We start from the raw sequence: 14,927 nt of genomic DNA, 5'->3' as shown, positions 1-14,927 counted from the left end.
CAAAAGTGAAAAATGTTATGAATCGGGTGAAGCAAAAGTTGCGGATTATTTATTGATTCTTTAATCTTATTTATCTACACTTCAATGCCAACCATTCCTGAGTAAGTTTTGATTAAATATACTAGGCCAAGGCCATTAACCAACTCACTCCTCATCCACAATTCCATAACAATCTTTTTGAGCTAGGAACCACGAAAGGCTAATAAATTTAAAGTTTTAACTAAAATAGTTCTTGGGGGCTATAATTTTAATACCACAACTTTGACGTAATAAATAGTAACTAACTATCTATCACTTTCACATAAATTCAACATTTTTTCTCCATCATTGGCATTCTCTCGTATTAAAGTTATAGCAAAAATTGTGATTCTAAATTTTTTCAAGTTAAAAATCCTTTTAACTTGAAATGAAGAGAACAAAACCTATGTGAAATGAACCATCAAATTTTATTTTCTTTTTATTTAATAATATACATTGTCACACTTTGTTTTAAGGTGAAAAGATTTAAACCCATATTTTCCGTTACGAGATAATAAGATAATCCCGAGTTATAATACTCTTAGCATAATCTCATGTCATTTAATTGGCATCGTATAAATCTTTGCAACTTAATATAGAACATGGAATAAACTCTATATCTTTGAAATAAGGATGATCTTAGAGGGAATACAGAACTTAGCATCACCATGTGGCAATGTAAACAATGGACCTCTTGTGGAGTTGTAACTAGTAAACATTTATGATGTAATACCCTTTCACCTTTTGATAATATGTCAATTTCTGTACACGATTCAATGTTTTATATTAAAGAATCTGATAATATGGAAATTTCGTAGTGGATTGATTTGCTTATATAATGCAAAACCTTCTATGCTACATGGAAGGTTAGCATAATTTGAGATTCAGCCAAAAAGACCCCAAAATAATCAAATTATGCCAAGCCACAAACAAAAAGGCCACTGAAAAACTGAAAAATTCTAGGTTGTAGTAAACACAAAGAAAACATGGCCAACCAACACAACCATAAAACTTTTTGAAATCAAAACCACACAAGTTTTTCTTTCATCATCACCAAGTAAAAACTGAGTCCGCTAGATTGCAGCAAACTCAACACTCTAGATATCAAGTACTCCCATATTTACAATACGGTGAAGCAGCAATCAGCCAAGTAGGCAGGCCTGTATGGTAGCATTATATAAGGGGCTGTAAAAGATCTAAAATCAAATGGCCTAAAAGAACAAAAAGGCAGCAAGAACCAGAGACTGGTTGAGTATACAAAAAAAGCAGGGTAAAACCAGTGGAAGAACAATCTTTAACAAAACACTCTGTCTCATCAACTTTTTTTTTTTTCTACTTTCCTTTAACTTCTGTAGTCAAACTGTGGGCTTTCTTCATCTTACCAAATTTAAAATTATCAGACAGCCCTGATATTATATGGGCTTGCTTCTTTGTCTCTCATTCCTTTCTTGAAATCTTGGTCCTGGAAATACATATAGATAAACTTAGAAAGAAGGGAAAACAGATATAACTGAAAATTTGAAAGTGGGATACATGAATGATAACTGTAAGTTTACATACCAAGTCCATTAGCCTCAGAGGTTCTCATGATTCGAAGCCGTTTCACAGAGGTGAGGAACATCCTAAATACAACAGAATATAGCAAACATACTGTAAGCATTACAAAATAAATAAATAAACAATAAAAAGAATTAAACCAAGCAATTTCTTTCTTCCTATCCCCCCTCTTTTGGTCATCCAAGCCTCAAATAGACCACCTAGTAATACAGTCCATCAGTGGCTAGGACCTTTAAGAGTGGCTAGGCTCATTTACACTTCATATGTGTGCCCATTTTTCCCTTTCCCTTACTCCCCTTTTATTTTATTTTTATTTTTATTTGAAAATAAGAGTTAACTGGTTGTTGCGTACCCCCATGGAACATCTCCCACAAGCATCCAGTCTCCCTCTTTGTCTTCGTAGGTAAGCACAAATTCAGATGAACTATCCAAAAGCTTAGAGGGCTGAGTTGTTGCTTGTTCCTTCTCTCCACCTGAGCCCAATTACACAAGAACCATGTCAATGACATACAAGAACAAAGAACACATAAATTACTCATCCATGATTAACCCCATAATGATCATAACATTTTCCATACACATAGAAAAGCATTGAGAAAACACTCGCTTGTCACTGGTTAAAATACAATCAATCCATGGCATGCAATGGTGAAGTCAACTTAGGCATAATTATCTGGCATGACTACATACAACTCATACTAGACTTTTTACCCCAAGCGACGCTTCGAAAATTAGTTTACGAAAACCATGAATAAAATTCTTTATTTGATCAATTTCAACATTCTGAAGACCAACACACGAGAAAGAGAAAGAAGTCACTAACCCCTTGAATTGACAGTTGCGGTGGATCTAAAAAACATGTCTTCGAGCATTTGGGCTAAAGTATCATAGCAAGAATGAGCATTCAAATCAACCTTCCTTCCTATCGGAACTCCATCCATATTCACCTTCACAAATCCAAGTTGGCCTTTTTCTTTGGCAGCAGTATCAGTCTTGGTATAAATTTTCTTCTTTGAAGGATCCTTGGTCTTATCTTTCTCATCAATTTCCTTCTCTTCTTCAGCTCTTTGACTCTTTGCTTGATTAACTAAGCTGTTCATTCTATAAGCCCTTATGGGTGGCCATCCCACAACCTGACTGCTTTCATGAAGAAAATCACAACAAATGAATATCAGAGAATGATTGAAGAACATAAATAAAGATCAGTCATAACCTGGCAATTACTTCAACAATGTAAAATACCAGAAATTTGCATGAAAGGTGTCACTCACAAGGAAATCTTTTATTTTAAATTTATTTTTAAATTTTATAAAAGAGCCTATTATTCGAATATAAGCCAAATAAATAATGATAATAATAAGCAAAAGAAGATAATTGTAAAAAGGGTATATAAAACAAGGAAAACCAAAAACAGGAAATTTATTCTAAATAAGAAATATGAGACCCCTGTTCCTAAAGAACACATATATAGCCGATTACAAGTTTATTGATGAAAAATATAAAACTGAAGTAAGACACAGAACTATTCACGAACTAAGACATAATGACTAAATATCTTCTTTAAAAAAAAAAGAATAAGAAGTAAAATGATCAGTCAGTGTACGGTGTACCCAAAGAATGAAATACTTCACGTGAGAAACCAAAACCCCAGTTCTCTCAACACTTATAAACATAAAAGATTAAAATCACAACAAATTTATACAATCTTTTTAGAGTAGGCCATAATACACATGGCTAAACAAAAAGATGAAATTACAAAAAAGGGAGGTATATTACTTAATTTAGTTGCTGAAGGTCAAAAAAAAAAGTGAAAATTTTGATTTTGTTGCAGTGTTTGCACATTATCAGGAATACTAGACAAACTAGCCTTACACATATTAGGAAAAAAAAAAAAAAGATAGGAAGAAAGATTCCAATTCCTTCCCTAGCTTTTTCTTAGCAACCAAACACAAGAAGATTAAAAGGAAAACAAAAAAAGTGACTACGAAATATCTAACCTGGCACCAGGAGGAGATCCAGTACCCTCTTGAGAAACAGAGTCGGCACCTCTCTTAGTGCCAGAAACAGCACCAACAGAAGCAACAGGATTAGCTCTGTCAGAGAAACGGGAAGGAATAGAGGAAGCATGAGAGACAACAGATGGGAAGTCTTTGGCAGTCAAGATTCGACCACGCTCACCCCATGCACAACCCTTGTTAGCCTTCATAGCAGCACCACCAGTACCAAGGCTGAGACCAAGACCCAACTCAAGCTCAGCCTCAGCTGGGTATGAAGATGCCTCAGAAGACATGGCAACAAAGTCTTGCTCCACTTTTGACACAGTGGACTCATTTGTAGAAGCCCCAGAAGAACCACCAACACTGCCAGCACCACCAAGTAAACCAAGTGTAGCATCCATGAGATGAGAGCAAAAGAGAGAGTGTGAGTAAAGAGAAGTAGTTGAAAGAAGGTGTATAATAAAGAGAGGAATGGAATGTGGGAAATGAAAGCAGAGGAGAGGAGAGTATAATAGTATAGGAGATTAAGGGGGCAGCAAAAAGCAAGGAAGGAGAAAATGCAGGTTGCAGGGAGGAGATGGTGGAGAGAGTGATCATGATGGGCCCCATGTGTCTCCTAGTGCGCCTTGCACTTCCACTCTCACCCCAGCCTCTAACTTCTTCTCCTTTTTTTTTTTTTTTTTTCTTCTTCAAATGCTTTCCCATCTCTTTTCTAATCTCATATCGTGAAAAGAAAGTTTTTGACAGTGAAAGAGAGAGAGGAACAGTAATAAAACATTAATAAAGAAGATTATCTTAACTGGTTTTGGACATCTATACAAATATTTGTGTTTAATTTAGTATAATTTTTATTTTATTTTATATAATTATTTTAAAAATTATTTATTTTACACAATGTTTTATTAAAATATTATTTTTTAATACGATTTCAAATCATTTTTATCTCTTTATATATATATATATATATATGAGTAAAGAAGTATTAAAATAGATTTGTATATAAATAATAGTAATGGTGTATGTAGGTGCACAATTTGTGCCCGGTCCAATTACTAGACAGACTCAGACCCAAAGAGTTTTATATAATAAAATTTGTAGAGTATGGGCTTAAAACCTAGACTATGGATGTTGGATAAAGAGAAAAAGCAGGCTAGATTGTCGTTATCCGCGTGTTCCATAAATGGGAAGAGCAAAGAAACTCTTATCGGACGCAACCCAAGGACCACTTATATTACCTTTTTTTCTTTTTGAGCAGTGTTCCCGCTATCGTTTTTTTTTTTCGTCTTTTTTCCTCCCTTCCTTTTTATCTCTCTCGTTCCCTCGTATCAATCTCCTTCTTCCTTTCTCCTTCCACGTGTCTCACAAATCTTTTTCATCAGATACTTGTCTCATCCAGCACTTTCTTGAAATCTTCAAATACCAGCTGGAGGGCTAAACCTCATTGTTCAGAGTTCATTTCCCCATTAATGCAGTCAGGGAGGTAGGTGCATGGTCTTTAATGCGGTGATAGCAGCTTTTTCTCCTCTAATATTTCTCACATGTTCTTCCTTCTAACCATTGCGTGGATCACGCCTTTACCCAACAGATCTCCCGGAATTCTGTCCCCAAACCCCTTGACATGGCCCATGACCTTTACTGGACCCGTCCGAGGATACACTCCTCCTCGGACAACTCCTCCACCCCTCGTAGTGTAAATTGGTCTGCGGGCCTCAAAGACTCTGCTTGGACAGACTTGCACCATCAAATCAGGCCCAAGACCCAAATATATATATATATATATATATATATATATTATTTACTTTACCCCCACTGTGTATATTTACATGATTACCGTAATAACAATATAAATTTACTTACTTTTAAATTAACTAATATAAGTGATTTTTTAGTTTAAACCTACAAAATTAACTCATGTTTTTTTCATAAATGTGAGGGCTTTAGGTAGCCTAATTCTCAATGAGAATGAAAGAAGAAAATTAAACCAGTGTAAGATTTGGCATTGAATCTTGATTTGATATGATAAATATTGGAACTTGGAAGTGATGCAAAAGACTTTCTATAGATGAGATAAAAAAAATTATAAAAAAATTCTTTCAATTATGATGGTTTTTGTTTTTTTAAGTTAAGCCTTAGTATGATGGTTAATGATGTCAGTTGTTTGGACTTGTTTGGTCTTTTAACTTGGTCACTGGGGGATTTTATTTTATATATATATATATATATATATATATATATATATATATATATATATATATATATATTCCTTTTCTTTTGCTATCATCTAATAGGTATATAGTATAAAATCAGTTCTTGATAGGTGACATTGGATGCTTATGTAAAATTTGGTTAAATTACATTGAAAGCTAATGGAAATAATACGATTGAAATGAATAAATTAGAAATTATAATATTGAATTAAATTTTAGAAAAAATTAGAGATTTCAATTTATATTTGTCTTAAAATTTAAGTAATTACTAAAAACAAAAAGGAAAAAAAGGTACAAGAATAAGGTGCACTGTCCACATGTACTGTTTCTTTGTAGATTTTTTTTTTATATATATATTTTAATTTGAGCAAATTTCTTAAAAAGATGTACTTAACTAAGTAAACTTTAATTTAAAACTAAGGTGGAGACAACAAGCTCTAGAAATAGTTTTTGATATGCTTAACAACAAATCTGCTTCACAGCCTAACACCAATTAGAGGTGAGATTTTATTTATTTATTTATATCTTATCTTACTTAGCAAGATACAGATTTATAATTAAATACCTACTCATCTCTTTACCATCGATCAAAACCTATGTTTATAGCTCTGCTAATAAATAAAAGTAACAAGAGCCAAAAGGGTAGCTAGGTAGAACTAGGAGCATTGAGGAGTTAATTAAGATTTGCTACCACTAACCCAACCTAGATGAAAATTATATTGGTCGAATAAAGAGTACCAATGGCAATACCTTTAATATATATATATATATATATATGAGGGTTAGGTTTCTCTTAACTTTAGTATAAAAGCATAGGTTAAAGTCTAAAGGTTTAGTCTTTTTACAAGGAAAAAGCATTATTCCAATCTTTACTACTCTATGCTCCCTATCTTTCTTCTTATGTGTTGTCTACTATTTAGAAGACAAACAGCACCAAAACTTGTTTTAGAAAGTTGAGACCTAAAGAGATGCATTGCCAGTGGACGGTGGGCCTGCCCAAAAAAGATGAAAATATTTTCAAGAGCAAGAAAACATATTCATTATTAATTATTCATAAATCCATACTTATCATTACAAATCCTCTTCATGGGGACCACATCTAAACATTTTGTTTGGTAGAGATGGTCTAATCAATTGAATGTTTAGGAAAGAAAGGAAGACTAATAAAGAGAGAAAATATTCAGCACAAAAAAAAAAAAAAAAAAGAGAAAAAATAGTCAATGCTTGCTTGCTAGGCTTTGTTTTCACTTTAGTTTACAAAATAAAAAATAGAAAGTAAAAAAACTTTGCTCTCATGAATACTTGCAATTTTTAGAGTTTGTCTTCGTATTTTCTTGTATTTTCTTTTTTTTAAAGAGTTTCAACTTATGTAATCCGCTCTTATGATAAGTGATAGCTCTTCATTATTAGATAAAGATACCAATCAGTTTTTGGTATAGACGGGAGTAGAATTTCAGATTTCTTATTCAATTATCAGATTATCAATTAAACTAATTGAAACTCACTCCTTGCACTAGTTGTTCAATAAAAAGATCGAGATTTTTTTTTTTTTTTGGGAGAAGGAAAGCCGTTTCATTAGAAAATTAAAGAAGCTATTTCAAGATTAAATCTTTGAGTTGCTGAAAAGAGAACTGGTGAGTGGTGACTGATATTTCTTGCACTGTTTGAATACCACATTGAAGTAAAAATGAACACTTTATCTTTATATAGATGCTTTCATATGCCATATAATAAAAACATTCGTATAAAAAAATTCGTGGTCCAAATTTGAATTATTGTACATTTTCGTTACATCATGTAACCTGTGGATTCTATACATTTTTATTTTACTCTAGGATATAAAATCATTCGTGGTCCAATTCTTTAAACGGACCACAAGCTACATGCATTGAATTGGAATATGTTACCCATTGAGAATATAAAAAAAGTGCACAAGATTGGAGGATATCGCAGTACTAAGTTAGCTACATTACTTCTATTTTCTCCCTGAAATGCCATTGTTTGTCTATTAATATTGCTTACACAACAAAACTCGCTCGCAGAGCAATATTGCTTCCTCTTGTAACTGGTAGACAACGAAACTCTACTGTTAATCACTTAATTAAAAAAAACTTTTGAACCCCAGCTTCTTTAGAAAAAAATAAATATATCTTGTAATTTTTTTCATACTATAGAAGCAAAGGGGATTGATTAAATTGTTACTAACAGAAACATTAATAATACAACCTAGAGATAATAGGGTGTGGATTAAAGAATCGGTTGTGCTCTCAGTGATTAGATAATGGTAATAGTGCAAATTGATACAAAGATTAACTAATTTGGCACATCTTGTTCATGTAATAAGAACTAAATAGCCAATGTCTTTTTGCATTGAGGATAATACAATTTGAATATGTGTCCAATTTTAATTAAACAAGTGTTTGCATCTTAGCGTGTCCAATGCAAAAAAAAACATTGAACACAAACCGTATCCATAAATTTTTATTATGCCTATATCTACTTAAATTTTGACATATTTCATATTCAAGCCCATATGTTATGATGACGTAGCCTTAGTAAGGACAATATTAGGAAGGACTAATGTAAGGTTCAATGTTCTTTTTTAGTGTAATTGTGCATTACAATCCGTGTTACTGATATCGTACTGTACCGGCCCGTACATATTGTACCAGTCAGTGCACTGGTACAGGTACATTTCTATTTCATACCGAAAAAATACCGGCCGTACCGGACCGAAACACAATTTTAATGTTTTATTTTTTATTTTTTTTTGTAATTGTGGCAGTTTTTGTCTCTAAAATAATCAATAATGAAAGTATTTTGTAAATAATTTCATTATTTCACCTAACCTTTGATCTCTCCAATTCTTTTACTTAATTTGGATTTGGTGTTTAAATTAAGAGTTCAATTTTCTTTTCTTTTTTAACTGTTTTACCTGTGTTAATTCTAATCTCCAGTTGATCTTTAGGTTGTTGTATCAATCAGTATACAATAGTTGAAATGAAAGGTATTTATGAGACTAAAAGTTGGAGAGTCTGTGTGTGTATGTGTGTATAAATAGAGATTTTGTGCATGTGTATATTAAATATATAAAAATAGCGGTAAACTCGAAACGGTACACCGGTATTAACCGGTATCCGAAATATATCGTACTGGTAGCCAAATCGGTACAGCCTCCGGTTCGGTATTAACTTCCTTGATTACAATAACAACATTAATATAAGAACCACCGGATGAGAAATTATATTTTGTTAATTGTATTGCTATAAAGTTAAACAACTAATTTCTCCAAAAAAAAATTAATAAATTAAACAACTCGAATATATTTTCCATGATGCAACACTTTATACTCAGGCCAGTACAATTTGTTGCAAGATACAGGCAATGTGATAATGCTGCCCTTATGTATAAGTTTATAGAAAATTTTGTGCAGGAATTTATTTAAACATATTATAATTATTAGCGTATAAAACAAGTGGAATTTTTCAATATAAATAATAAGATTTGTCATCTTTTTGAGGGCATATCGACTGAGAAAGCATAAAACAAGTAGATCTACAAACCTTTTCGTTTTTAAAAACGAAAAAAGATCTACAAAACCAGTTTTCTTGCTTGATTTTTTTTTCTCAATTCTTTGCCTCTTAAATCATGGACAAAAGAATAACAACATTGAAAAGGGGTTAAAGGTAAAAGATATCATAAAATCTTACCATTATAATTTTTTTTTTTTTTGATAATCTGCAATGCATTAAGAATTAAAAGAACAGAACAGAGGGGGATAGTCTGCCTTACAGAGAGCCAACAAGGCAGGGGGCAGGTTATCCAAAGAAAACGCAAAAGCTAAACGATAAGGCAAAGACAATCTAACTACTTAGTGTGCAACACCATTACAGGACCTACTAATCCAAACAAACGAACAAGATGAAAAAAAAAATCAGATAAAGCAATAGTATTAAGCAGCTGGGTCCGAATGCACCATGAGGGTCTAATTTTGAACTTTATTTACATGAGGGTCTAATTTTATTTGCTTTAATATTAAGTCTGCTGCACTTAGATTGTAATTAAATTATTTTTTTGAAAAGAAATTTCTTTTCATAAGGCACCGAATTTACTTTTAGGTGAGTACAACTCTTTAAAACTATAGATTCACAAATTAAAGTCAACGTAAAAATGTAATTAAGTTTTAAATTTTTTATTAATTTTAAAAAATTAATGACTAAAATGAAGTTTTAATTATTTTTATAATAAATGGAGTCTTAACAAAAATTTAGTTGAAATAGATTTTAAGTTTCTTTAAACATCTATTTTAATTTATAAAATATATGTATTATTATTATTATTATTATTACTATTTGTTTCAAATAAGCGAATAGTTTAAAAAGAAACCAAAAGGAAAAACCTGCCATTGCCATGGGCCATGTATGAGCATGAGAATGAGATGCTACCTGTTGTCGTAAAATTTTGCCAAGAAAAGAGAAATTTTATTATAATTTCCGATTTTGAGAAATAGTGTAATTGGCATTTCCAAAATATCGCGAGAAGTGAATTAAAGGAGATGAATTAAAATACTGGTAAAAATCTGAAAGGTAGGATCCGAAAGCAAAGGTAAGGTGAAAAGGTTGTCGCTTGCAAAGGACAAACCGACAAGAAGGGAAGTAAGTCACGTGGTTTGAGCCTTTCATATAACGACACCTAGCCCGACAAGGTACGCGGCTGACCGGGGAACCTTTAGCTCCCACCATTTCCTTCTTTTCTTTTTCTTTTTCTTTTGTTCTGTTTTGTTTTATGATTATCTCTACCATTTTAGTCCGAGACAGCTCGCTCCTTTTCATCACAACCCTATTCTTTCTCTTCCCTCCACGCCCCCTCCTCTCCTCTCCTTCTTTCTTCCATCTACTCATTTTTTACTCTTAATTATTTCACAACAACAATACAAAATTTTCCGTCTCTGAGTGTGAAAAAAGAAACAAAGAAAAAAAATAACGGGTTTATATGGGTTTATAATAAAAATTGTGTTATTATATTTATTGGTGTTGTTTTCATAATTTTTCATAATAGTTAGTTGGGTCTGATTAATGTGTGCATTTATTTTTTGAAATATTTTTTCAAAATTGAAAAAGCTGTCAATATTTTTTCAATTTTTGAGAAAATATTTTAAAAAATGATTAATTATTGTGTGCCCTTAGAATACATATTAGCAAAATCCCAGTTAGTTTAAGTTGTTTGTTTTTATTGGATCTCTTATCTTTTATTATTGACATTGTAAGGACCAAAAATCATATAACAAACTGACTGCCACAATACGTTTTATGACTAAAGATCCGAATACAATGAATTTGTAGAGAGGGTAACAACAACAAAAAGTCTCCCCTTCTGTGTCTCTCCTCTCTTATTTATACCATTTGCCCTTATTATCTCAGCCCTACACCTTTCCATCTACTCAATCACTTATACTGACACCTGTCCGATCCTTTGTAGTCGGTAATGGAGAAAAACTTTAGTTCTGTGTTTTGTACTGTTCAGGTCATGTCTACATTAATGCAGCGGACAAAGCTGGTATTCCTTTATTTAATGCGACCAAAATTATTGGTACAGAACATTCAATGCAATGCTCATAGTTATCCAACTCCACTCGGATATTTGCAATATGTCTCATACATCATCAATCTCTTTTTCGTTCCTTACCCGACCATCCCACTTTGTCCTCGGGCAGGTTCCTTTATTCTCCTCTGCTCATTATACCTTCCAGTATGTCTCTGGGTCTTCAGTTCTTTGGATCCTCGGGTCTTCGGATCTTCGAGTCCTCACAGACATAGTTTGATAATTTGTCTGAGTAATATTATATTCATAATATAGTTTCTTAACAAAGGGTAAGTTACAAGCTATTATCGGTTATGATTTGATCTCATAATTAACATAATAGTTTTACTCTCTAATAACAATTTGTTACTTTATTTATTGTGAAAATATTATAAATGTAGCATTACTCAATTTAGTTTTTACTTATTGATAACAAATTGTTATCTCAATAATATGAAATTTTTTGTGTATTTCTACTTAGTGTCTTGATCATTCTAAACAAACAACTAAATAATTTCACACTTAATGTTTTGTGATTGATGCACAATCAAAGTTTTATGAGAGACAATTCCATGTGAAAATAATATTTGCATTAATCACAAATTTTCAGTTTAACATATTGTGAAAAGAAGTTTAATATTTGGTGTGTCTCTAATATTAATATTTTTCTTGTCGGTAAAAATGGTTAGAGATGGTTTATATACAAATTTTCAAAATTTGAACTATTTTTTGGCTAAAAAAAAAACTAATTGAAATACACACAGAGATGCTAAGAATTGGCATCAAAGATTAATTTATTTTCATTGCATTATTTTATAAAAAAAATTCTATAAAAGTACGGTTATAAGCCCAAAAAATCAGGCTTAAAAGTGAAAGAAAAATGAAAGTTTAAACTAAAAAAAATAAAATAAAATAAAAACCCTAAAGTACATACCATCTGATTTGTAGTTTTTAGACAATCAATCCCCTTTCTCCCAAAACAAAAAACCAAAAAAGTAGGGTAATAGGGTTTATATTTTCTAAATATGTCGTGTAGTGTAGGTGTACTATATACACTACTATTGATATCAATTGATATGATTAGTTTCGTAAAACTGGTCTGTTTTTTCTGAGCAACTAGTTGTGGATTTTGTCAGTATACTAATAACACAGTAAGAGCAACCACATTAGCTTCTTTAAAAGATTCTGTTTATTTTACACAAAAAATTTACTTTTAAAATTTTACATATTCATTTTTACAATACACCCACATCAGTTCATCTATTCTACTACCTCTATTAATTAAATAATCAATTTTTTCACCATTTTTTATTATTTATCTCAACTGCCTGACGCGCGCACTCTCTCTCTGCTGTTAATTTCTGATTCATCTCTCTCTCCGTCTGTTTATTTTTGATTCATCTCTCTCTCTCTCTCTCTCTCTCTCTCTCTCTCTCTCTCTATATCTACCCATTTCAGATCAACCCTCCGTCTCTGTTTCCCGATCCGATCCGATCCGATCCAGCGCCGTCTCTGTTTCTCGATCCTCCGATCCGATTCGAGCTCCGTCTTTGTTTCTCGATCCGATCCAATCCAGCTCCGATCCGATCTAGCGCCGTCTCTGTTTCTCGATCCTCTGATCCGATCCGAGCTCCGTCTCTATTTCTCGATCCGATCCAACGCCGTCTCTGTTTCTCGATCCTCCGATCCGATCCTTGAATTTGGTTTCTGTTTTTGTTTATTTTGGGTTGATTTTTTTGTTGATTTTAGTTTAATTTTCTGTTTATTTTGGGTTGATTTTTTTTTTATTTTGGGTTTCTGTTTTTGAATTTGGTGGTGATGGTGGGTGTTGCTAGGTTGCGGAGGTGGGTGGTGCTGTTGCGGTGGTGGGTGGTGTTGTTGTGGTGGTGGTTGAACAATGGTCGATGCTCGGTGGTTGATGGGTTTTGTGACTTTGTCCCGTTCAGAGGAAGAGGGAGAGAGAGAGAGAGAGAGAGAGAGGCAGAGAGAGAGAGAGAGAAGTCAGATGGAGAAAGAAGAGAGGTGAGAGAAAAAAATATAAAATAAGATTTTACACAGCTACAGTAACCGTGTATATTTACACGGTACTGTAGCAATTTGAAAGAAAATGTAAAATATCCACACTTTTGCACTTACTGATGTGGGCTGTTTTTGATCAAAAATGTGTAAATTTGAGCATTTCTTTTATTATACACACTTATACATCAACTGATGCAATTGCTCTAAGAGAACTTATTTAAGCAATGGAAAATAATATGATAGTGATATTTTTTTTTTTGAGAAGGATATGATAGTGATATTTGGTAAACAAAAGCATGTGTCTTGCTTGAAGTAATAAGCGAGAGTGGAACCAAATATCCTTTTGTTTGATACTTATTATTAAGTTATGACGAATTACAATATGATCTAGATTTATATATACTCTCTTTATCTCCAAATTTCGTCTCATATGAATTAGTGGTCCAATTTAAACCCAATCTTTTTAAAAGAAAAAAAAAACATTATCCGTCTCTGCTAGCTGTTTAATAAAAAGTTACAACATTTTAGAAGTAGTATGTTTTAGATATAGCTACATAAATATTTACAAAAAATATATATAAATATTTAATTGCGAGAAGATCAATTCACAGAAGTGAAGAAGATTTGGAGGTGGGAGGTCTTGGTTGATCTTGGTTTGTGGGGATTGGGATCCGAAAGTAAAACAGGACTTATTAATTAGTAGCAAATATGGGGTGGGTCCATCATGCATTGCTTGCTGCCTAGTGCCTAGCTGCTTCTGTCTCTATTCTAATGAGATGGTACGGAAGTGCCTGCAATTAATGGAGCCCACAAAAGGTAGGGGAATAGGGATGGAGAGGAGGATATTCATTCATTCATTTATATATATATATATATATATATTCACATTCTTCTATGACTACTATAATTAGATTACATTTTCGAACAAAAGGTTGATATGTTTTTGCTACGTACGGTTGCTATGATTTTGTGTCTCCCCACGCCTCTTTTACTCTTTAGCTGCCGCGCGGCGCCTGCTTCGCTATTTCTCTTCCTTCCTTTTTTTTTCCCACCGCTCTTTTATACGTGCGTTTAGATTTAGGGTTTCTAGTTTTTCGTTGCAAGTTTTTTTATGAGAGAATTTTAGGATCCGTTTGAATGAAGCTTATTATTGAAAATTAAAAATTGAAAATATTATAGCAAAATAATTTTTAAATGTGTTGTGAGATTCATTTTTAATATATTTTTTTGAATAAAGTGCTTGTGGGTTCCATAAACAGTGCGTGAACAGTAAAATTGGTCTCCTACATAGTGAAATAACGTGCATAAACAGTATCTGTTACTGTTCATGCACGTTGAAAAAAAAGAGAGGACAAAACGCAGAGAAGCAAAACGTAGCAATAATAATCCGTATCCAAACTGCACCTTAATGTTCAGTTTTTATAATAATTTTTTTTTGTTACCAATCGGTTTTGAATGTAGAACAGAAAAAAGCTTCTTAAATTATATGATACTTAAAGAGATTATTTGATTCTCAAAAAAAATAAATTATATATAATTTTAACTATAT

General features: G+C 32.4%; 1 protein-coding gene across 1 annotated transcript; it reads right to left on the bottom strand.

Annotated features, from left to right (window-relative positions):
• Window positions 1–1,030: 1,030 nt before the first annotated feature.
• On the bottom strand, window positions 1,031–4,116 carry LOC142625650 (auxin-responsive protein IAA13-like). The gene is made up of 5 exons (XM_075799320.1): window positions 3,573–4,116; window positions 2,399–2,712; window positions 1,928–2,048; window positions 1,579–1,640; window positions 1,031–1,480 (listed from the first exon to the last, which is right to left on the bottom strand). Exons 1-5 carry the CDS (start codon window positions 3,971–3,973, stop codon window positions 1,431–1,433), a joined length of 948 nt encoding a protein of 315 aa, XP_075655435.1. The 5' UTR covers window positions 3,974–4,116; the 3' UTR covers window positions 1,031–1,430.
• Window positions 4,117–14,927: the final 10,811 nt, after the last annotated feature.

This window comes from Castanea sativa, chromosome 2 (assembly GCF_040712315.1).
Source record: "Castanea sativa cultivar Marrone di Chiusa Pesio chromosome 2, ASM4071231v1".
NCBI lineage: Eukaryota > Viridiplantae > Streptophyta > Magnoliopsida > Fagales > Fagaceae > Castanea > Castanea sativa.
The sequence above is the reverse complement of the archived record's forward strand: the minus strand, read 5'-3'. Positions and strand labels throughout refer to the sequence as shown.